At 28.4% G+C, this 25,027-nt stretch overlaps 2 protein-coding genes across 2 annotated transcripts; one reads left to right on the forward strand and one right to left on the reverse strand.

Moving 5' to 3' along the window:
* The first annotated feature begins 5,142 nt into the window (after positions 1–5,142).
* On the forward strand, positions 5,143–7,563 carry LOC137826350 (protein BUNDLE SHEATH DEFECTIVE 2, chloroplastic). The gene is made up of 4 exons (XM_068632284.1): positions 5,143–5,466; positions 6,054–6,090; positions 7,048–7,131; positions 7,367–7,563. Exons 1-4 carry the CDS (start codon positions 5,188–5,190, stop codon positions 7,417–7,419), a joined length of 453 nt encoding a protein of 150 aa, XP_068488385.1. The 5' UTR covers positions 5,143–5,187; the 3' UTR covers positions 7,420–7,563.
* Positions 7,564–10,201: 2,638 nt separating this feature from the next.
* Positions 10,202–15,931, reverse strand: LOC137826079 (CSC1-like protein At3g21620). Its single transcript, XM_068631925.1, is given in 12 exon segments — positions 10,202–10,524; positions 10,526–10,717; positions 10,883–11,116; positions 11,507–11,831; positions 12,426–12,671; positions 12,859–13,199; positions 13,562–13,642; positions 13,793–13,912; positions 14,426–14,527; positions 14,746–14,881; positions 15,215–15,361; positions 15,557–15,931. Coding segments are annotated over 12 exon segments (2,286 nt in total). The 5' UTR covers positions 15,877–15,931; the 3' UTR covers positions 10,202–10,482.
* Positions 15,932–25,027: the final 9,096 nt, after the last annotated feature.

Here is a 25,027-nt window from a genome sequence, read left to right on the forward strand (position 1 = left end):
CTTCTTAAAAACTATATGTCACTACCTTTTATTTTTCTCTATGCAATTAAAGATGTAATCCCACAAGAACATCTCGTGTTGCAACTGCAAATAAGATCAAGTCTAAAGTTCTCTAACGCATCCCATATAATTATAAAACTTTTGTAAAAAAATTTGTGATGGTATATTCTCTCTCTTTTAGATATGTGACCTCCATTTGTAACTATATGCTCTTAAAAGGTCTCCTTGAAAAAAATCTAGACTTCAAGTTGTTTCATATGTCTTGTGCTTTCTCCATTCAAAGAATGCTTTGTAAAATAGGTGGTGACATGGAATGCAAAAGCCATGAAACCGCCTTGCATTACTTCTAAGCTTGATAAGATGCATCATCCTTCAATGATTCAATAGTGAACCCATTAATAAGTTTGAGCTTGTTCTTTGCACTCAAGATTGTGATCATAGATCTACTCCACACTACAAGAAAATTATGAAATAGAAACCAATTTTTAGAGACCAAAATAATTAGTTACAATAGTAACTAAAATAGAGACCATTTTGGAAACTAAAACAAAAATTGGTTTCTAAATTAGTTTATATTATTTTCTATTATTGTTAAATAGTTTCTAAATTGGTATGTAATTAGCAACCAAGGTTTTAGAGACTAAATTTAGAAACTAAATAATTGGTAGTTAAAACACTGGTGGCTAATTAGATACTAATTTAGAAACTATTTAACAAAAATAGAAAATAATAGAAACTAATTTAGAAACCAATTTTTGTTTTAGTTTCTAAAATGGTCTCTAATTTAGTTACTATTGCAACTAATTATTTTGGTTTCTAAAAATTGGTTTCTATTTGATGATTTTCTTGTAGTGCCATAAGTGATAGTTATTAGAGTCAAAAACAAAAAAAACACGAGTTATAGTTGAATTCTGTGTAAGTATATATAATTATGTATAGATAAAAGAAGAGTAAATTCTTCGGTCATCATGAATGCTCAATTTGGATCCGAGTGAACAGTTCACTCGGATAGAAAGATATTGATTTGGAGGAAGTAAGTATGTTTGTATCAATTTAATTGTGAAGAATTGAAAGTGTAGAAAAGAGTGGAGGAGTTCAAAATTGTTCCTCACATAGATGCTGAGATTTGAGAGGAAAGCCACTTAAGCAATGTCATTTTCATTTAAATAGTAAATGTATTTTATTTTTGTTACTTTTTTTATTTACATTTTATTTGGTTTTGTATTTACATATCTTTACAAAATATCAATTTATAATTTAAATTTAAAACTAATTTTAAAATATAATAATTAATTTATTATTATTTATATAAATATTATAATCGATTATATAATATAATAAAATAATGTTAAATAATAATAATTATTAATAAAAATAAATATTAAAAATTAATAATAATGAATATATAATCATTTATAATAAAAAAATAATTTATACAATAATAATGTTGATTATAAATATAAAATTATTATTATTATTATTTAAATTTGAAATAAAAATTACTTTTAATTAATTTTTTTGTAATAATGAATATTTAAATATTATTTATTTTTATTTAATGATTTTTATATAATAAAAAGATTAATAATTATATTTTTATATATATCAAGGTTATCTTCTAAAAATAAATATTTTAATTCATTTTAAATTATTTTTCAAAATATTTTTTACAATTTTGAATATTACAATTAAATTTATAACGGAAAAAATTTATTTTTATTAAATTTTTTTACAATGATAATAACTCATAATTCTTGTAAAAATAATTATTTAACAATAAAAAAATAATTTACAAAATTTTAATTAACTCAAATCTATATAAAAATATATCATATTTTATTATTCAAATATTTTTAAAAAATAATAAATTTATAAACTTACATTTTAAACTTTTTAAAAATATAAAAAAATTTATCACGATCATCTCATTAGTTATAAATTTTGATAACTTTTTCTCACAAATTGACTCCAACGTACCATATTCTAAACACATTCATTTTCATTTTCTTCATATTTTTCTTTCACGCATCATTTTCCTCAAATATTCACATATTCACTTTGAATCCAAACACAACCGAAAAAATAAGGAAAAAAAACACCTGAAACCTTTTTTGAAGAAAGAAGAAGCAAATCAAGAAAGAGATTAAAATAATAAAGAAAGAGAAAGAGATACCATCTTAAAATCCTTGTAGTCATTAAAGAACTGGAACTACATGTTATCTTGCTTGCAGTAAAATGTAAAAGATTCATGTAAAATGAAAAGCAGAATAAAAAAGAAAAGAAAATAAATACGAAAACTCTGTACATGAAAAGAGCATTTGCAGAAAAAATAAATTTATCACTAAAAGAACAAAACAATGAGTTATAAAGCCGAAAACAATAAAAACCGGAAAAACTACAAAAACACACTTAAGTGTGACTAAGCTTATCAAATTAAATTAAAACGACATATTTATTTAAAATAATAGTTTTCACTATTATGAGAGAAATTATGTGGTTAATAAGAAATAAAAAAAAATAAACCTTTTCATTATAAAAAATATAATAAAATAATGTATACCAATTTGTTGGGTTTACATTTTGTACTTTGAAATTTATTTTCTAGAGTTTTCCAAATCAACAATTGTATTCACATGTTATTATAATATTTTTTTTCCCTTTTCTTCACTTATAAGATATTATAATAAATGTTGAAAGCCCATTATTATTTGGGTGGGTCTCGACGTGTAACGCACTATGTGATGGCGGCTGAAAACAAGAACCATTAATTGCACTTTGTTATAGGCCTTGCATTTTACACTTCTTTTATTTATACATTTTTTCGCTATTTTTCTGAAGGCATTTTTCCAAATCAAGTTTCAGAAATTATGTCTCTAAATTTATTTAAGAAATTTTACCATTTTAACACGTTCTAAAAACTAATTTTTAAAGTGTTAAGAATTTTAATATTTCTCGAAATTTAATTTGAAATTTGTTAAAATTTAACCCTGGCATAAAATTTGTTAAAATTTGAATTGAAGCTTTATGATTTGACAATGGCGGCTGGTGACACTGCTATGTGGTACATGAACTTCAATATAAAAGCACAACAAATCTGACTCAAAGACCAATAATTTAAAAAAAATAGTATTCTAAATTGTTATTCTGAAAACAATTTAATATTGGACTAAAATTATTTAAATTTGGAAAACTGGAGAACCAATGTTATTAAAGTTTTATAATCACTTTATTTGCAAAATAAATCATATTAGGAAAGAAATAGAATGTGTTAAAGTTCCCATAATGTTAGTTTCAGGAGTAAATAATAATTTGTAACAATATCATATTCTAAAAAAAGTTTTATAAGAATGATAAGTGGATTTAAGCTTATATTGTTAACTTTAATCGTGAAATCAAATAATGGTATTGTTAATCAGTGAATAATGGTATTGTTAATAGGCAAGCCCTTTTGCATCTATACCTTCTTTCTACACCTTCATATATATTTTTCCTACATTTTTATATATTTTTTTAATTTCAATCATATCCTTCAGAGTATATGTTAGAGTTTTTTATTTGTTTATGTTTTTCATTTATTTTAAAATTATAAAATCCGTAACACTCTTCTATTATAATATGTATTTTAAATTATGTAATTTAAAATATAATTCTAAATCCAAAAATATCTCTCATATTATATAATTCAAAATACATGATAAATTATAGAATTTGAAATACATATTATAAGGTGTTATAGATTATACAATCCAAAGCTATTAAATATCTTTCGTATTCTATAATTTAAATGAACTTTTAAAAAGTAAATTATTCTAAATTTCTGGATGTGGTCCAGGTGTTATAGATTATACCTTCTAAATTTTACAATCTAGTCCAGTGTAAATAGAAAAAATAACATTTTTGGATTTTAGAATAATAATGTATTTTGTAAGAATAAAATGGTCTTTTCGCCTGTAGGGGTGTCAAGAGAAACTATGAAGGTGCAGGAAAAAATAGCCATCCGCAAAGGAGGAGGCAGGGTATGTGTGTGCTGGGCTGGACCGCTATATTTTTTTTCTTACATCCCTACATTCTTCTTCCTGCACCCATATATTCTTTAAAATATTGAAATTATTCTTGATAGTTTTGATGATTTGAAGTAGAGATTCTATAAGAAAAAATGTTTCTGGAATAGAAGTTTTATTAGTAAAAGGTGTTTTTGGAATAGAAAATTCAGAAGACAAAATTATTTCAGAATATCTATTCTGAAACATATTTTTTTGTTTTTGGTATGAAAAATTCGGAATTCATAAAATATGTTCCAAAAATATTCCAGAAAAAAAAACCTGAAAGCCATTTTTAAAAGGGTTAAAACAGTCTTTTCCGAAATTGATGGGTACAGGAAGATATTTGTTGGGATGAAGGAAGAAACACCCATGCGTTCTTTGGGGAGTTTCTTTCTGCACCCCTACATTTTTCTTCCTGCACCCCCACAAGATTGTGCAAAGACAAAAGTGTCCCTATATAAATTGTACATTTTTTTTTGTATTTTGGATTATGAAATCCGGTAAATTTTCGGATTGGTGCTTCCGGTAAATTTTCAGATTGGTGCATCCGGTAATCTCCCGGATTGATGCTTCCGGTAGAACATGAATGATAGTGTTAATCCAAAATAAAAAAATGCAAAACATCCATATTTGAAAAAATCATTCCAGATCCGTCAATCCGTAATTCAAAATATGCATTCAGAATTTAGAAATCCATAATTGAAAAAAATCATTCCGGATCCACCAATCTGTAATAGAAATTAGGCTTCCGGATTCAACAATCTGGAAATCAATAATTTATACAAACTTTGCTTCTGGAACACTCCCTCATCCAGAATGCAACATGATTGACTTCCGGATTGATGAATCCGTAGCACACTCCCAAATCCCAAAATAGTGGGGTCAGTTTCGAAATTTACAAAATTGTGGGGGTGCAGGAAGAAAAATGTAGGCGTGCAGGAAGAAACTGCCCGTGCTTTGTTGTGTTTGGGTCATGAATTATGGCCCAAGCCTATGATTCTTTTTATCAAATCTATTTTGGTAAATAAATTAAAGAATACAAAAATTAAGTGAAAGAAAAGAAAAAGAAAAAGGCGCGATGTGACATGTTTGAAGAGCTTAGCTCCACATACTAATAATAATATTATTTGATTTAGTTTTATCAATGGCCACTCTTCCTTACTACACTCTGCATCCTCTATCTTCTTCTTCCACTTCGCTTCACCTTTCTTCATGCTCTTCCACACGTTCTCCTTCTTATCTTCTCCAATTCCCCTCCATTCTCAGACGCAAACCCACCAAGAAGCCCAGGCTCTTCATGATCGTCCACCCCATTTTGCTCTTTAACGGCGTCGCCACCACTTTCTATTTCGACACCCAAACTGTCATCGTTACTGTCAGTGTGTTGGCCGCCATTGCTCTTTCTCTCTTCCTTGGCCTCAAGGTTCTTCATTTTCATTCTTTTAATTATGGGCTTCTCTGACTTCACATAAAAATCAAAACTTTTTTATTTTCCTTTTTAGATGTAATGTAAGACTTACTATACTACCCACATGCATTTATTGTTTATGTATTCAGTTATCTATTATTTCAGAAATGTGTTCAGTTTAGCTTATCATGGCTCCAATGTTGCTAATTATTTCCTTTTGTTGAATGATGTTTTTTGGCTTTGATTAAGACATTTACTTCTGCTTAGTGCTTACTCTCTGCTGCTTCAATTTTGGTTTTGGAAAATTGTGGAGTGGGAATGATAAATGAGATAAGTGATGTGATAGAAAACGTTGAAAGAAAAAAATGTACACTTGTAATTATCTTTTGAAACTTTTAGGTTTTGATTTGATAAAGTGATAAACATTTTTTTGGGAGGGGTGGTGGTCGTGGTGAATGTTGACAACCTACCTCATTCAGAAGTGTAATGTTGTATTCATATGCATAATTGCATCAACATTTGCTTGTTGGCTACTTTCTAACAGTAACACTGTGGGTTAAAGTTGATACTTATGTTTGGTAACGAGTGATGGGGTTTTGCAGGGTGATCCGGTGCCTTGTGAGCGATGTGCTGGCAACGGTAATTATCTTTCTGCATTTGAACTTAAACATTGTTGTGCTTTAGTGTTGAATTTTAGGGGAATTATTGAGGCATGAATCATGATGGTAACAGTACGAGGAATATTTTAGATATTGGTAACGAGGATATCATTATTCATGTGTTTAGGACCTTGACTTGAATGACTGTAGTTTGTGGGATAATGATTGTTTTGGCTGAGGATACTTGTGGTCTGCTTGATTGAGCAAGTGAGAAGGTGGAAAATAAAAACAGTTTTGAACTAAAGTTATTGGTGAGAATTGAAAGGAGATTGTTTTATTTCCCACTCTTCGTGTTTTTGTTATACCAATCAAATGTGTAGTGCTTTTCATGTGAAAATCTTCACCTCTTATTTCCACCTATTCAACCAAGAAGACATATAGGGGCAATTGGTTGAAGTTTCAAAAAGTATTCCCAGCAACTACATGCCTGACTATTGTATTTTCATAAGGGGAGTGCTGGCAAGTGCTTGGATGAGGGTAATATGTAGAAGTTTGTGGATAACATATGATCTTCGAATTTTATGCTAGATGACAGGTGTTGTGTTTCTCAGCCACTATAATGTATGGTATAGAGCATAAAGCTTCTACCAATTGTTTATGCATTATAAGATTGCGCTTCTATTATCCCAATAACTTCAAAGTTTTCTCTTCTTACCCCTTTTCACGTATGCTTTCTTCCTTCAATAATTATATCACTGTGAATGGAGATGTACTCTATGGCAATAGGTCATTTGGACTGGATAAAGAAAGTCTAGTACCTATTTTAGTGATGGTTATGAATGAGAGATCTACTTTCTACTGTCATTGTCCCTCTCACTATTGGGATTCCTGTAAGTCTGCATTGACCTGCGTTTTTACATTGCATGTGAAATTAAGGGGAACTTGTTTTAGTATTGAAAGAAGATACTATATTTTGAATAACATTGGTGACAAACAGGTGGGACAAAATGCGTGTTTTGTGACAATGGCAAGATGAAGCAAGATACGGGGTTAATTAACTGTAAAGTATGCAAGGGTTCAGGTATATCTTTCTGTTCTCATATGCGTAAAACAAATTATTATGATTGCATTTTCTTACATGAATATTTTGGGTTACCACCTTTAAGAAATTGTTTGATGTTGGTATGAGAAAATCAACATATTGTATCCCCTCGAGGGGAAAAGAAGAGATTATACTCTTTTTCCCCACGTTCAACAATGTCTTACTTAAGGTCTTCCTTGTTCTTTCTGTTTATGCATATGTTTCCACCTTATAGGATTGATATTCTGCAAGAAATGTGGAGGTTCTGGCTATTCCCGTCGGCTATGAGCTGTGAAATTCCTGTTATATATTAAAACCATCTGTTCTGAAATATGTAAGATCTTGTAACAATTTTATTGTTCATAGTGTTTTTTTTCTGTGAATCATTTTAATCAAGTTATTCTGAAGCCCTTTGAGGTCTTAGCTATTGAATCAGTCAAATTTTGATCATAACAGGTAAAAAATGGTTGTAGTCATGTAAATTTGACTAGGGGAGTGTTTAATCTGGTTTTTTCTTCTTCTTGACAATGTAAGTTAGGTAAAACATGCTTAGAAAAAAACTTAAAAGATTAACAAACATAGTTTTTGTTTTTACCAAAGAAGCATAGTTTTTGTAAAAGAAAAGGAGGGAAAAAGTAGTTTCAAAAACCAAACAAAGAGTTGTTTTTTAAAGAAGTTGCTCACAGTAACTTCATTTTGGGTTTTTATTAAAAAAGTTATTCACTGATTTTTATTTTTAACCAATTAGTTAAAATTGGACTAGTATTCGTATATCGTATTTTGATCTCGTCTATTATTTTAAAGTGTTTTTTTTTAATTATTATCATTAAGTGAATATGTAATGTTAAGTTTAATAATATTTTATTACTTTTAGTGATAACTATCTTTTATTATGATTTTTATCTTTTAAACATTACTCGATAAAAATATTTACTAAAATTAAAAGAATTATCGATGATTAAAAATCACGAAAAACATTGATTATAAAGAAAAGCTTATTTAATCCATTTATTTGTATTAGTCTTTCTTTATTTAAGTTCTAAAATTAATATATCTGATATGAAGGCTAGCATTCTATGGGTTAGAATCAAATTCTTTTTTTATATTAATAGAAGAAATTATCGACAAAACTTATCATTAAATCATTAAGGGAACTATCCAAAAGTTATCTGATAAAGTAATATATATATTATAATAAAAAATTATGAGAATATTAACGTCTTCTCTTTTAATTTTAATGAAAACTTTTATCAAACAATACACTATTAAAAAATTATTTAATAATTAATTATTATATTGATTAAATTAGATATTAAAAAATATTAATATTTAAACTAATTTTTATTATTAATAAATAATTTTTAAATTAATATCTAATTAGCTACTAAAATTTTAGTTACCAAATTAAAAAATCAGTAGTTAATAGATATTTATTTAGAAATTATTTATTAATAATAGAATTCATTTAAATATTAATAATTATTTTAATATTTAAAATAGTATCTAATTTAATAAATATAATAATTAAATATTGATTTTTATCAAATGATTATCTTATAATGATGTTTGAAAGGGAAAAAAATCATTAAAACAATTAGTTGTCATTAAACTTAAATGTTATTAAATTGAACATGTGATTACTTAATATAATAGTTGAAAGAATGTATTAAAATTAAAATCATAGACAAACCAAAACATAATGTAATTAAAAAAATTAAAAATCTTTTGTATTGAAAACAAAAATCATTAAAAGTTGAAGGGATTGGACTTAAGTTGATGAATAAACGTTGACAAATTATTTGATAATGATCTGAAAATAAATGAGTTGATAAGTCAACAGAAACTATCATTAAAAAGCAACACAACTTATAATTAATTATATATCATACTTTCACTGTTAGTATTATTTGGAATTGCTCTGAAGAGTCTACATATTTTTTTTGTCCAATTCATTTTCCACCAAACACGGTGTATACTGAATAAGAATGCCAATAATATATCATTGGGCAAACACAACATCAAATATTTAATAATAAAAATGTAAGAAAGAAATAATTCAAAAATTCTTCTACAATTGTTCATTTCTCAAATGAAATAAAAACTCCCCATTTCATTTCACCTTCTGAAATATGATGCACCCATCACTTTTCATTCCAAACCATCACAGTTTTATTTAATTTACTCTTATGGCATAATTTTTTGTTATCATAGAACTTAGATTAAATCCTGCATATATTTTTTTATTTTATTTTATTAATATGCATACTTTTAGTTTTGACTAGTGTTTTATATTGTGTAGTGTATAAGATAAATATTTATTTTTATGAATTTATTATTGTAATTCATAATAAATGTATAAATTAAATCTTCAATTTATAATAAAAAAATTAAATGGTGATATGAGATATTTCTAAATTAAAATGGATACCCATTTTAAAAAAAGTGTATATATAGATATGACAGTTTGAGACGATTTATAAAGATAACTTTTTGCCAAGTCACAAAAATATACTTGAAATGCACTTTCCTATAAAAAGGAGAAAGAATTACAAAAACCCTTAATTGTATAAGTACTTTTTTTTTAATTTGAATTTTAGTTCTTTATTTATTTAAATAGTTGCAAGAAAATACATTAGATTTTTTTGATAGAACCCACCACCTGAATTGTGGTCTTATTATACCAGCTAACCCTCTCAAATCAATACCACGGATGGTTTTAATGGAATTCAGGTTCTAAATAAATTTAATCTTTATTTAATTTTTAAAAATGAATTAATTAATGAATCCGACAAATAATTTTAATTATTTGACAATGACGTGCACTAAAATCATTTATTGAGTTTGGTTATTTTCATGTATTAATAGGGATGATAAATCAGACAAACAGGTTATTTTAATTATTTGACAATGACATGTACTAAATAAAATCATTCATTGAATTTGGCTATTTGCATTTGAAATATCCAAATTGTTGTCAGTTGACAGAAAAAGGTGATACTAAATTTGCAAACTACTTGGTACCAAACCCTTTTGCATCCTTTTTTTTCTTCCAAAACAGTGAAAAAACATGTAGTTGGTGTCAAACAGTAACTAAAAATTTATTCATATATCATCTACATGACAAAAAAAGTAGTAGTAAATTTGTGACAACAGATCAGAATGTCAAAATTTGACCTGAATATCTCTGTTATATACTTCATTGAAAATTCACATGCCTTTGATTTATATACAGGAAAAGGTAGCAGAGTTATGATATTATATAGCAATGCTACCAATAGTGAACTTCAAAAACTATCTAATGCTAGTTTTATTCTCTGCATTAAACGTGATTTTCATCACATTCAAACTCACTCAAGATGACAATGAGCCGCTATGTTTGCTTGCCAATGGTGTGTGTGTTCCTCCGGGACTGGCGTTTTGTTTGTACAACTACTGGCTCTTGCTCTTCCCACTTTTCGCTCATTACTTCACTATCACTATCATCATCACCTTTAAATACAGGATGGATATATGCACTCTGAAGGAACTCTTTCAAATTGAAGTTTGGCTCTCTTGCACGCTCCAATGTGTCCTTCATCATTGCTTCCTGAAGTTTCACCAAAAGAGAGGAAAATTAACACGAATTTGGTGAAGAAATGGGTGAGCTAAGATGCCATGATCAAGAAAAGGATAAAAAAAGCAATTTCAAAACAAATGGTTTCTTGCAAAGTTAAAAGCTGTATGCCAACAGTGTTGCAATATCAAGACCAACCTGTAATGGATGCTTAATGAAAGCAGGTTGATATCGTCCCTTGCAATACAAATGGAATGATATTGTCAAAACTGGGAGAGTGATGAGCAATGGAGTTGAGTTAGCAGCTTCTTTTGTACTCAATAATCCCATTAACAGAAGCTGTGAGATCACTAATGCAAATATGATACGTCCATGAACATCAGGCCAGAATGCTGCAGCACTCTCATACTCTTGGTTGTAGACATTTATGATCTGCCATCAGATATCGTGCATTAACTTAGATATTAAAACTCAAGTTGGAACTCCACTCACATAGTAAATAAATGAGAAGACTTTTATGTTAGAACATACTGTTTAAGTTCTACGTAACAGTTGAAATTTTAATAAACACTTGCTAAAAAATTTCAGACACAAACTATGATAAGCTTGCATTGTAGGTAACATAATTTATCGTTCAAAAGCTATGGTGTAAGTATAATGCCATAATATTGTAGAACATTTTATGTAATCAATTTTATGCAAATACCTTGTGCCATGTTTAAGTTGAATAATCATACAGAATTTTTTGTGTGTATGTGGCCAGTTTATGAAAACAGTAACTAAATGTACAGAAACAGAAACCTGTCATGAACCAGCTTTTACCTGATGACGGTAGACGACATATGCGAAGCCAAAGAACACTATGATGTATGGAAGAAGAAATGGTGTGACCACAGCATACACAAGGCCAAGTAAGAAATAAAGTTGTATCTGAGGTTCTCCTGTATTGAAACCAAAGGTCCCTGGATCCATTGCTTCTTCACGATCCTTTTCAGTCTTCACTAAGAAGAAAATTTTCAAGTGATAAAATATCAATGGCTTCAACCTTAAAATCTCACCAGCACATCCAGCCCACCCATCCACCATTATGTAAGTTATGAAGAATGTTGCCTTCATTGGAATTGAGACACCAACTGTTATTGGAATTCTGCATACACAGCATATGTTTACTTTACGTTATTGAAAGCTATTTGTGACGGTTTATAACCTCACTTTTTTACTTCAGGTTATTAAAACTCTAGAATTAGAAGAGTTTGCCACAAAATACCACTACTTAAAAATGAAGAGACAACCAGAAATTCAACCAAACACTTGATTTCATGTTGTTCAATCCTCAGACATTTTACACAAACATAACCTTGCATGTGCGATTCGCTAATCTTATTTTTAACTCAATTTTCATGAGGAAAAAATGGAAAATCTGGGGAATGCCAAACAAGTTTATACAATATGACTGTGTCTATACTTCAGTTGAATCATGTTTAACGTTAATTCATTGTGAGAGGTGGATTGAGTTGAACGTTTGGAAAGTGAAAAATGGGAACTGAATGGAAAACAAAGAAGCACATGGTCATTAATGAAAGGATATTTTCTGTGATTGTTTTACTATTATCTAATTGACTGTGTTGACCAGAAGAATGAGCGAAAATAATTAGTTTCCAAGATATAATTTATTCAAACTGAATTGCTAACATAAATGAAAGTTAAATGCAATAGTAATAGTAGTACTACGAGGGCTTACTCATTTGCTGACTGGTGGAGAAATTTATCTAGCTGTTGGAATGCAGTCCCAGTAATTATGCTCCCAAGAAATACATTAATGAACTGGAAGATGTAATATCTTGTGGCTGCTCTCATTTCCAGAGAAGAAGTGCTAATATACCCTTCGAACTTGGACATCATCATCAATATTGATGGCAGAAATATGAGAAATATCTTCAAAGCAATACCGGGAAGGAAACCTTGTACGAAAGCTTTTATGACTTTCCTGGATAAAAGAGAAGCATAAGATTAGTTTCCACCACAGACACCATTAAGATATCAAAGAGCAATACAGGGTTATCAGTAACATATTCTGGGTTGCGATCATATTATGTTCAATAAATTTTGTTCAGGCGGAAATATGTATTATGCAAAAAGGAAAAGGAGATGATATTAAAAATAATAGCACTTACATTTCAATAAAAGGTTTAAGGAAAGGTGCTGCTTTTTCAATGCCTTCAATGTTAGCTAATGACTGAACAAAAGCAATGGGGATCATGAAAAAGAATGTCAGAAAGAAGAAAGCTACAGCAATTATAAGCCTCCTTATTGTGAGTGAAACATATGGTATTGCCATGTTGTCCCAATACACATCACGAGGTTCTGGAGCCCACTCAGTCAACCATACGGTTGGATTTCTGGACTGTTGTGTTTGCGCACAAACAGCTGCACCCCAACGAGTTCGGAAGGAAACAAAAGCCGCTGGCATTATATATTTAGGATTCTTCATCACCTTATCTTTCTCTAACTCTATCTGAAAGTGCAGAGGAACATAACACTCAATCATTTTCTTAAAAGAAAATTAGTTAACAACTCAATAATCTATGATGCAAGAAACATAGATAACAGAAAATGGATTTGGAGATGTATAATGATGATGATCATAAGCGAATATTTGAATTTCAAAGATGAGGACAAATTATATCACTGATGGAAAACACCTCTGATAGAAGGATCTCTTATTCTGTTTTAGGTGAAAGAAAATCATTTCAGATAAGTATGCCTGCCGATAATTAGCTCAGATCTCTTCCATCTTTTTTATTTTCACAATTAAGTGGAATAAAATTTCTTTCTAGTTATCAGCATTGTAAAATAAACATAGAAAGCACTGCTTACTTCTTCTGATAATCTGTCAATTTCAGCAGTGTAAAAATCAATTGCATCCACTCGATCACCCCAAAGACCTAGACAACCAGTCTGCAAGCAAGTACAAGATAATGGAATTATAGTGCAGGCGAAAAAAAATTGGAATGCCTTTAGAAAAATAGCAAGAGTTTATGCTGAAATTTTTTAAAAATGGAAGATAGTTTAGAACTCATAAGAACCAGATTAGTGAAAATGGCATACCTTTTTATATGGCCTTGTGGATTGATTTCTAGAATATTTAAGTTCATAGTAGTCAAGCCAATTCTGGGTTTTCTTCTTCTTAGAAACTAGACTAGAAAGTTTCTTTGCATTGCGAACAACCTGCAGGAATATCTTTAAAAGTAAGAGAAAAACAAAAACAAAAGTACTTCGTAGGATAAAACAGAATGAACAGTCTGTGAATGAAGGGTTAAGACGGATTGAACTTGATATCAAAGTATCATTATATCAACAGTGCATTTAACATAATAAATCTTGGTTGACTTGATCATGCTACAAAGAGAAGAGTTGACATAGGTATCGCCAGAAAGTTTCTAGCCCAATAAGTAATCTTTAGCTAACAGAAACAAAACAGAAGAGGAAGTTTGTCAAATATACTATGAGAAGCTATAGTACAATAAAACCCAACTAAGAAATATGTATTTCTTTGATTATAACCAATCCTACAAAAAGGATTAGGAAATAACTATCCATTTGAATAAAACAAAATTAATATAAGGATATAAATGGTAAATATTGTTAATCTGATACACTCAAATGCAAAAACCATATTACAAGCTTTGAAACAAAAAATAATAATTAGGCAAGTGTGATTGTAATAAAAAAGGATCAGACCTGGTGAGTGAGATAGTGATCTGGATGGTTGACCAAAAAGAAATGTTCCACTAGCTCACTAACTGATTCATCAGGATCAGGTGGTACATTTCTAACAAGTACCTGCACAGATGTAAAGGACAAAGTTTATTGTCACAAGTTTTTCTTCTATATTTATGAAGGTACAATTGGATCGCTACTTGAAAGGACAGTCCTTTTGATGTAAGAAGGTAGGAGATATGTGGACTTTACTAATCTTAGGATATAAATCCTTATTACAGAAACAGTGGAACTACGAGTATGAACATATCGTCTTGTTCAGCTATAAAACTTATTCTTACTGTAAATTGGTCTGGACGGCGTCTTTCTGATGCTAGAAAATGCAATCTCATTGTTGCAACTATTTGATACTCCCTTTTCAAGATATAGCATGTCCAGAAGGTAAAAGCATAGGCCATTACCAAATGAGTCCAGAATCTGCAATTCATGTAAAAAGCATTGGAAGATAATCATGCTTGTTCGAAAATAGGCAGTTACTTCAGGAAGAGAGTAAGGTTCTGCAAGTAGTTATTAATTTGTTTCAACTTGACTTAGAAGATTTGCATGGAATACCAGATGTATATACCAATTCACCCACTCTACAACAGGGACAAAAATGAATGTACGCAACATACTAATACTAATGTGCAATTCTTTAAAATTAACAAACACATATCAATAGAAAGTTCATATCAGATGAAAGAATATGTACAAGGCCAAAGGAAGGTAGAAAATAAAGCAAACAATCCTACCGTTGAAAAGTTTGCATACCTATTTGATCCGGTTGGAATATTTGAAATAGAAAGCTTATCAATCTCACTATAAGTCAAATTGGAACGCTCCAAGGTGCTATTTGTCCAATTGACAGGAACCATAACAGAAAATGCTAGGAATGCAATCGGGACAAATATTTTCAGCCTGCATTTCAATCGGGTAAGAATACGCAGTTAGTAAAAAAATCAAAAGACATAAGCAATGTTGGAGCTAAAAACTGGGGAAATTCTGAAAAACAAACTACCATTGGAAGTGAAGGAAAAAACAGATGAGAAAGCAAGAAAGCAATGAATAGTTGACATCCACAAATGCCACAAAGAATGATTCATCAGAGCATACCCAAGTAAGTAGATCCTCAAGAAAACAGCAGAGTCCAAGCCTGCATGGTCAATTAGTTCAGGTTCTGGCATTTGCAATGCTGAAGGCATCCAGCTCAGGAAACTTATATATGACTTGAAGTCCAAATTGACAAACTTGCTGACAAATAACCCTGCTTGCAATGGACTGCTCCTTAAACCCTTCAAATACCATTTTGGAAAATACACCCTATCGTTTATAGGTTGAATTCGAAGTAAGGCAAAAGCCAATAAGAAAGTAAATGCACTCAGGATGTTAATTGCTGCTGCGAGTCCGATATCACTCAAAGAAGCCATAAGCATATGACAACTTAGAAGTAAGAAGCTACTCCCTGTAAAATATACAAATAAAGCATGATGTCAAAATCAACACCATTTCTTTATAAGCTTTGAACTTAAAAGTACAACCTTATTTTGCAGCAGTGATAGGTGGAAGACAAAGCAGACAATGACATGAAGATTTAACATCCGATTTGAAATAAGAACTGATGTAAAACTGATTTTCATGTGATGATATAGACAAAAACAGAACCATAATATTAAAAAAAAAAGTTGTCAAGTGGGAGAGGCTGAAAAGTCACAGTCAAATGAAGTTTTCTCTTCCCCAAATTTTCACCCAAAGTCATAATCAAGTGAGGAAGTAACAATCAACCCTTCTACCCCAAAATCTCTCGGTGGTCAAACTATAATCCACTTCTAAACAAAAGAATGTCTTTCTGTTAGGCATAACCGATCATGATTCTGAATTCCCATTTTCCATGCAAAACCAAAAATTAAAGCCAAAACTTAATGACATATTTTGTTCTTCTAACCATCTTAGCCACCAATCAACAGAAAACAGAGTTCAGCACCCAGAAAAATTCAGCATTGGAAACCAAAGGAACTAAAACACAATGAAAAAAAAAATGTCCTTGAATATTACTACACAATAGATCCACTCCATTGGGGTACATTACCTTGTCTGCCACAACAAATTCTCCGAATAGAAAATGAAAGACGGGAGAAAACGAACTGAAACAAAAAGGTAAAAACGAAAGGAGTAGTTTTTCAACGCAATTGAGATGATCACACTGCCACTGTTAGTTCAACCGACCACAGGGAGAAAACCCAAAAGCCAGAAAGTCAGCAATTAGCAAAAGTTACAAACTTTATGGCATTTCTTTTCAAAGGGGTGCGTTAAGGATTTATAATTTGTAGCGGCACGTCTTAGTCAGGTGAGGTAAGATTCGTGCCTACTCATATACACCATGTCGACCATTCACTGTATATAATAAATCCTGCATGTAAAATAATGAAAAGCAATTGAAAACAAAAGCTTTAACTAAAAGAAAATTGGATTGATAAAACAGTGAATCAAATTTGGATCATTTCATGAACATATGGTGAAAAGATATTTTACAAATTACAATTACTTTTTCTAATACAGTGAATATTTTCCAATTAGTTTTGTTATTTTACCTTTTATAACATGATCCTATGATGGTAAGGGAATATGAAACAAAATTAAAATAAAACAATTAGGATTTTGAATTAATAAAATTCTGACATTAAATTATGTTTGGTTGGCTGCACATGGCACGAGGAGGTTGGGTCGGAGAGAGAGTATTATAGAAAGAAGAAGATACTGTGTCTTTGACGTTTCCTTTCTTTTCATAACGGCTACTATTTTTTTTTTTTTGCTTTTGTTAATTCACTACAACAGTTTAAAAAGCCATGGCCAGCCAAAATGAGAGGTTTTTTTTAAAAAAAAAAAAGATATTTTGATACTCCACGTTTAAATAATTAAAAGAAAGCTTATTTAATCTTAAATAGTGAGCTTGAATTCAAATATTCTTATTAATTGTTCAAAATATTTATAAAGTTAGTTTTGTGATTCATATTAACTTTATTTGACTCAGTGATGATTGCCTTCCATAAAATATACATATAGTTTATGGTAAGAAAATTGTTTTTTTAAGACTAAGGGTTTTTGAAATTAAACTCTAATTAAAAAAACAAGAAACGTGTAAAGTTGCACATTAAAAGTTAAACCGAACATAATTTTTAATTCAGTTGAAGATGTGTACAGTTAAACTTGTACAATAATAGTCATCAAATTTTATATTTGAACACTCTTTATCTAAGTAACTTCAACTCTATTATTTTAATTTAAGTTGTGACCTCTCTTATATAAGTTTTTAATTTTTGACAATTATTGTATTATTGAGACTTAATTCTGAAGAATTTTGATTTTACAGTGACACATCCCTTGATCGTTGGTATAAGGTTTAACGTTTCAAATAAACCCGGGCCCACGTGATAAAATGTTGAAAGCAGTTATTGAGATAAGTTTAAAGTTTTCAATTAATGAATATGTTTATTGTTTCCATTGTCAAGTGCCTATTAAACAGTGTAGAGTACATGAACATCAAGATTTTATTTTAATTGAACCATAAAAAAATTATATTGTTACATATTAAACGGTGAAAAATTTGTAATTTCTGTTATAAATATTACATTAATTATATTCACATAATACTTTTGATATAATAAATTCAAATAATAGATCATGCAAATGTGTTTAAAAATCATAGCTTATCGACTTTAATGTAAAACCTTTTATAACTTGTATATGATGGGACTTCTATTTAACAAAAGCCTGTAATATTTCTTTTCATACTACACAACAAAAATTTAGAAGACATATCACCAAAAAACCATGTATCCATAAAATTATTTAGATAATAAATGGAAGATAGAAATTTATAAAGTATGTAACTCTTATTTTATATAATTTTAGTAAGTTGGGATTCTAAATAGGATGATTAACTGTAAAAAAGTAATAATTAAAGATTAATATAACCGCAACATGAAAAAATAATGGACTTGTAAGTAAAGATTTGTCTAATCTAAAAGATATACTTACTTTTTACGTCATAGTTAAACAAAACAATAAGGTTTTCAATTACGCCTAAATATAAAATAATTAAATAACAACTTATAGATACATAATAACAAGTTTTAATAATAACGTATTTTGTTAGCTAAGAAAAAATAATTTATTGGAAATAAATAAACTCATAAAACGACATTTAGCAACCTCAAATCACATCTTACACCGAATTAATTAATAAATATTGCAGGTTATACATCAGAAAGCCATAATTAAATAAATAATAATATTTTTATAATAGTAAAATATCACTTAAAAACTTCTCTGATGATAGAAGTTATATATATATATATATGAACAACTTTTTATTAAAATAACAAATGATATTATATTATATTAATACAATACTTTCTATTTTTAATATTAAAACTTTAACATTTAATATTAGTTTTCTTGGACTATAATTGTATGTTTTTAATTGGAATTTATCTGATTGGGTTTATTTGGGCTTTAACGGTGTTTCTATGCTGTATACAATTTAATTCTTGGACAAATTCTTCTTGCACCTTCATATCTTTCCCTTGCACTTTCATACTTTCTTTTAATTTCAGCAATGTCTTCCCGAGTATGTTGGAGAGAGTGTGTTACTTTTCTTTTCATTTACAAGGGGTGGTGGTGATGGTTGTTTGTGATGGGTGACGGTGAACGTTGATAATTGAGATAAGTTTTGTATTGCTTTTACTAGTGGTAGCGGTGTTTTTCATTATCTTTTTTTTTCATGTTTTTGGAAGCCACAAAATCCAAAAAAGAACCAACAAGGTGTAAAAGTGAAATACAACATATCTTATTATCAACCCTCTTGTACACGCTCAAATGATGAGATTTCTCTCTCAAACACTACAACTAAAGATAATGGAAGTGTTGTGGCTAGAAAAGAGATATGTTGAAAGGGAAGTATGGGGGTGCGAGAGTTAAGGTTATTTAAAAATGTGGGGTTATGCTTCATTTGGAGTTATTTAAACTCTTAAAAATGTTAAAATCGACTTTTCATAATTAATGTGGAAGTGGAGGAAGAATTCACCAATTCTTGTTGCAATAGATGATCTTATGGAATAATTTGCTCCACTGATGCACGTGGACTTCATTAGTCAAAGTCCAATTCGTTTATTTAAAATAGATTTAGAAACAAATTAACAAAATTTGAAAATTAAAAAACAAATATGAGAAAAATATAATATTAGAACTGAAACAAATTTTGAATTCGAAACCTACAAGGAAAAGAAACTTAAACTTATAAATGTATACAAGCAAGGGGAAGATTATAATCTAGTTGCGTTGTTTTTTTAGTTTTTTTTTTCTTTATAAATTATCTTAGTTTTGTATTTACATGAAAGCCTAAACTTTAGTGAATTGATTATCTTATGATCTAACATTGAATTATAAGGTTTTGTGAAATTCACATTTGTTCTTCAATTTCTATAATAGATTGATTGTGCTAAACGGTTTTATCTTTTAAATTCTAATTTTGTTATTGAAATTGTGTTTGAACGTTAGTTGATAATTCAGTTTTATTTTTTAATTGAATTTTTTGTTTTATTTATTTATTTTGAACAATAATATGTTTGCTAAATTCAAGAGTTAAATAACTAAAATATTATGAGTAGAAGCTGAGATACGAGTGAGGTATTAGTACACCTTTGTTTTTTTAGTTATATTCTATTGGAATTGATTGAAACTTTGATTAAATTTGATTTTGATTGAAAATTTGGATGGATAGAAATCATATAACAACTAATAAAGAATTTAAAAATGAATGGACTTGGAACCTCATTTTATCCTTATTTTTTTTAATTATTGCACAACAAAACTTCCTTTTTACTTATTGCTCTTTTTAATTAATATTTGTTTACAAATAATATATCAATAACATTTAACTGAGATTATAATTAAATTGATGGAAAATAATTTGGATTGACTAATCATATTTATATTCTAATTTTTTGACTTTTGATACAATAAAGAGTCTATATTAAATATAAAATAATTTAAGACACTACCTTAAACAATTTACACTCTTTTATTTGATTAAAAAGGAGAACTATAAAAAAAAATTGACCGAAAAGAGAAAAATAGTTCTTCAGTCTCTTTAAACAACTCCTGAAAATACGCTTTGCGTCTAGAAAATGTTTTCTATCTTAGACTCTAACACTATCTCCTGCTACATATTTTTATAATAAAGAAAGATGTTCTATCTTTTTTACTTTTACTTGTAATTATAAAAACATACTTTATTTGTATTTTTTTCTGTTTTCTACGAGTTTATATATAGGATAATAAAAATAGAATAAAAAAATTTGTTACTATTTTTATACAGGTGTTTTAAAAGAAAAAAAATCAAAATAAAGAGACACTTTTTAATTTAAAAAACACGTTTAACAATCGAAATAACCCTTAAAATTTAATTAAAAAAGATTACAGAAATTTATTGATAACGTTAAATGTTATCCTGAATAAAAGATGTAAAGTTTTGTTTTCTTAAATAATGTTGCCAAGAACATTATTTTATGAAAGATTTGACTGGTATAACATAATGGTTTTGTTTTCATAAAAAGCATGATGCACTGATGATGATACGAGATTTGATGTAGTTAGGAGACAGTGTATTACGTAGTTGGGACTTGGGAGGCCCAATTGAGTGACATAAACTGGGGGCATGGGCTGGGAGGTTGTGGACCAGTATGGCCCAAAGTGTTGAAGAAATGATTGAATTAAGAAAGGGAAATGAGAAAAGAGAGAGCTAATAGAGAGACAAGAAAACTGAATGGACCTCCTTTCTTGTGAATTGTCCTTTCTTTATAGCCCATCATTAACAATCACAACACCCATTACTCATTGCAATTACCTGCACAAAACTTTTCTTCACACATTTCTAACGCCTACAAAATTAATTCATAACTATTCTTCATATAATATTAAAAAAGTAAATTTCATAACTGTTTTTTATATAATATGTTTTATCAATATACAACACATAGTTATGTATTAAACTCAAAAACAGTTTATATACTAAAAAAAACAGCGTTTTTTCCTCACCCTACACCATCACTTTCTTCTTCTTTCTTCCAAATCACTTTCTCTCTCTACCAACTTCTTTCTTCTCCCTTTTGTCTTAATTTCTCACTTCATACCTCATCTATTTTAGAATTTGCTCGGACCACGTTGTAGCAGAGAAGTTAAGGAACATTTCTACCCGATCAGATTTTCAAATAGAGTAAGTTCATTTTTGCTCTAAGATCCTTTGTTTTCTGTTTTTCCTTATGATTTAATTATCAATCTTGGTGAGGTCAGTTGAGAAGTTTAATCCTCTCAACTTATTCTACTATATACTGAATTTTTGTTCTATTTAGATAACTTGCATTAAGCCCGTAAATCTTGAAACTTATTCAGACAGTGGGATAAAATTATAGAAGTTGTTTGAAAAGCAAGCAATTAAGGTAAGGGAAACTAAATTTAATTTTTAATAGAACCCTAGGTTAAAAGATTTGGATGTGGAGGGGACGTGGTCCCAATATTCAATTTCTCTTGCAGATGTTGTTTGTTTATATATTGTGTTTGTTTATATATTATTTAAACTTTATAAATATTATATTTTGATAGTTAAATATTGTTTTTGATATTGGAAATGTTCTTGAATGATATGAATATTTAAATGTTATATGGTTGAATGATATGTATTATATATGAATGATGTAAATTGTATGAAATTGATCTCATACATTTAGGATAATGTATGAGTTGTTGTTTGCTGGTACATTAAGTATGAAAAGTCTATGTTTAACGGAGATCCTCTGGTTTCACTAATGATCTAAGTCATGTAGACTAAGATATTAGGTGGTGAGAAGCTGAGAGGAAGTTCATACACACTGGATCCCGCTGTAGACACTCGGTATTGGATGTTTGAACTTACCCTGATCCTTTCTATTGGATTCGCTGATAATCTTTATATCAGGTGTTAATCTCTGGTAGGGGCATACTTAATGAGTTTTTCGGAAGACGAAGTGGGATTGAAATGAAATCCAATGATTATGATTGAAAATAGATCCATGTGTGGTCTATATGAATGATGGAATTAGTATTGAAATTTTACATGAAATCATTTAAAGAAATGTTTATAAATTATTAGTCTAAATTGGTTCTATTTTCATGAATTATGTTATGGATTTTCTTTGCACTAGCTTATCCTTGCTTTTCGTGTTGTGTTTGAACTACGATGACTGTACTATGTATTTGAGCTATAGATATGTAAATATTTATATTTCTATAAATCTTAATCATGTATTATGAATGTTTTGAAAAACTCCAAGTTTGTATAGAAATGGATATAACTTTTATTGTAATAATTATATGTAAATTATGAGGTGTTAGAACATCCTCCAACTGATTAATGTCTTTTACGGATAAAACTGTAATAGAGCATTAACAAATTAAAAAAAACGGTTCAATGACAATTTTATAATAAACATTATATTTATTATTGTTATGTGAAGTTAAAATTAAAACTTAATCTAAAATCAGCAGAATAAGTTATTTCTCAATCATCATCGACACGAGTTATTTTTTAGTAATCATCATTTTTTAATTAGGTTATGATGTTAATAAAGAAAATCTTGGTAAATTTTAATTAAGAAATAATCTGAACGAACATAGACAAAAAAAAATGTTTTATTTATTTAATATATTATTTAATACTAAAAGTTTTTTTTTTATATTTTGTTTAATTGAAAAATTCTAATCAAACGAGTAAATTTAAATTCAATAAATTTGAATGTTTTATGAAATAAAATATTTTAAAATTAAATAATTTTGAATTTTTTTTATTCAAATTAATATATTTAATTTTTAAAATCATAATTCTTTTTGTTCAGAAGGTTAAAAGATGCACTATGGAGTAAACATTTTTTCTCTCCACTAATCAAGGGAGAGAATTAATAATTCATTAACAGTGAAACAAATGCAATATCTTAGCAAGTATCAATGAAAAAGAAAAATTAACTAATAGTTGCAAAAAAAAGGTTTTGTGTTAGTATATAATTAATTAGTGTCTTTATCGATTTATTATGTACAATCTCATCTCAGTAATACATATTTGATACTTTAAGTTGTTTATTGATACTATTGATAGCATATTTAAATCCATGAAAGATACACATAGTTTTGTCATGGGCCATTTTTTGGGGAGGGATTATTTTTGGCCAGTGTTTTCTTAATTATGCTTTTAAAGAGTAATCAAATTTTATTTATAATTAACCTTATACAGGTGTTAATTTGCCCAGTCTAAAAGTTCAATTGGTTGTGATATTTTATAATATTAATTTAGAAGTATATCAAACTTGTCGAAAGGTTAAGTTATCGTGAGTTTAGGATTAATGGTTTATTTAGATTGTGTTTCGAGGTGTGTGATTCGACATCTCAATATCTAATAGTATATTTTTAATTAACGATGTTTATCTGTTAATTTTTACAATATTTCATAAAAACATATTTCCAAATATTATACCATGATAGTTATAACTTAATGTTATTATTTTGAAAATAATAAAATTATTATCAAAATCAGATTTATCTATTTATTAAATGTTGACGGTGATTTTTTGAGGTGATGTTGAGTTTTTCCGGTTTCATAAAATAATCTAAACACAAATGAGTTAAATTTAAATTATTTTGATAAATAAATTAATCCATTATTATTAAAATTTTGATAATAAAATCTTAACAATACAATAAATACGAAATATTAATTTACGATTTCTAACGAAAATATAATTTAAAAATGGCTGTGAGAATAAATATAATATAAAAATACTATTTTACCCTTGTCAATAAGACAATGTGTGAACGGGTTCTATATATGTTTTCAGCATTTAACATTTATAGTCTAACAGCGTAAAGTCTTCTGACTGTGAACGTGAAAATTATGGTTCAGACTTTTAAATGTTTCTCACACCACACATGATACAAGCACGTCAACAATGTGTTTGCACCACTGCACTGGAGAATTGGGTTAATTAAAATCCAACCAAAAATAGAATGTAGTTTTTCTTTTGTTATCCATTTATTTGTATCGAAGCTTGAATATGTTACGAAAAAAGTTTGAATACTGAACTCACGAAACTTAATTTATTAATTTTAAGAAAATAGGACTCATGATATTAATATACTGTTTCTTTATTCATGTTTCGATGTGCGCAGGTATTCGCTTATTCTATCTTTCAGATTTTAAAAAATAATTAAAGACTTAATCATATTTGTAGTTTTTATATTAAAAGCAAAAAATTTTCCATTTTTCAGATTATAAAAAGTTCGTCATTTCAATTTTTTTAAAGTTCAATATAAAACAATTTAATATAATGGTTTTAATTTTTTAAAATGTACAATATAATTATTATATTAATTAAATTAGATTCTATTGATAAGTTGGTCTCTAAAATTTTGGTAGTTAATTAGATACTAATTTGAAAATCATTTATTAATAATAGAAATTAATTTAGATACTAATAGTTTTTTTAATATATAAAATAACAT

Source organism: Phaseolus vulgaris, chromosome 8 (genome assembly GCF_000499845.2).
Source record: "Phaseolus vulgaris cultivar G19833 chromosome 8, P. vulgaris v2.0, whole genome shotgun sequence".
In the NCBI taxonomy this organism is placed as follows: Eukaryota; Viridiplantae; Streptophyta; class Magnoliopsida; order Fabales; family Fabaceae; genus Phaseolus; species Phaseolus vulgaris.

Bases quoted from the DNA above. Each gene is read 5' to 3' on its own strand.
- LOC137826350 (XM_068632284.1), top strand. From the start codon at position 5,188: ATGGCCACTCTTCCTTACTACACTCTGCATCCTCTATCTTCTTCTTCC. The intron at 5,467-6,053 runs GTTCTTCATTTT...GGGGTTTTGCAG, and splicing joins CTCTCTTCCTTGGCCTCAAG to GGTGATCCGGTGCCTTGTGA. The intron at 7,132-7,366 runs GTATATCTTTCT...TCCACCTTATAG, and splicing joins TAAAGTATGCAAGGGTTCAG to GATTGATATTCTGCAAGAAA.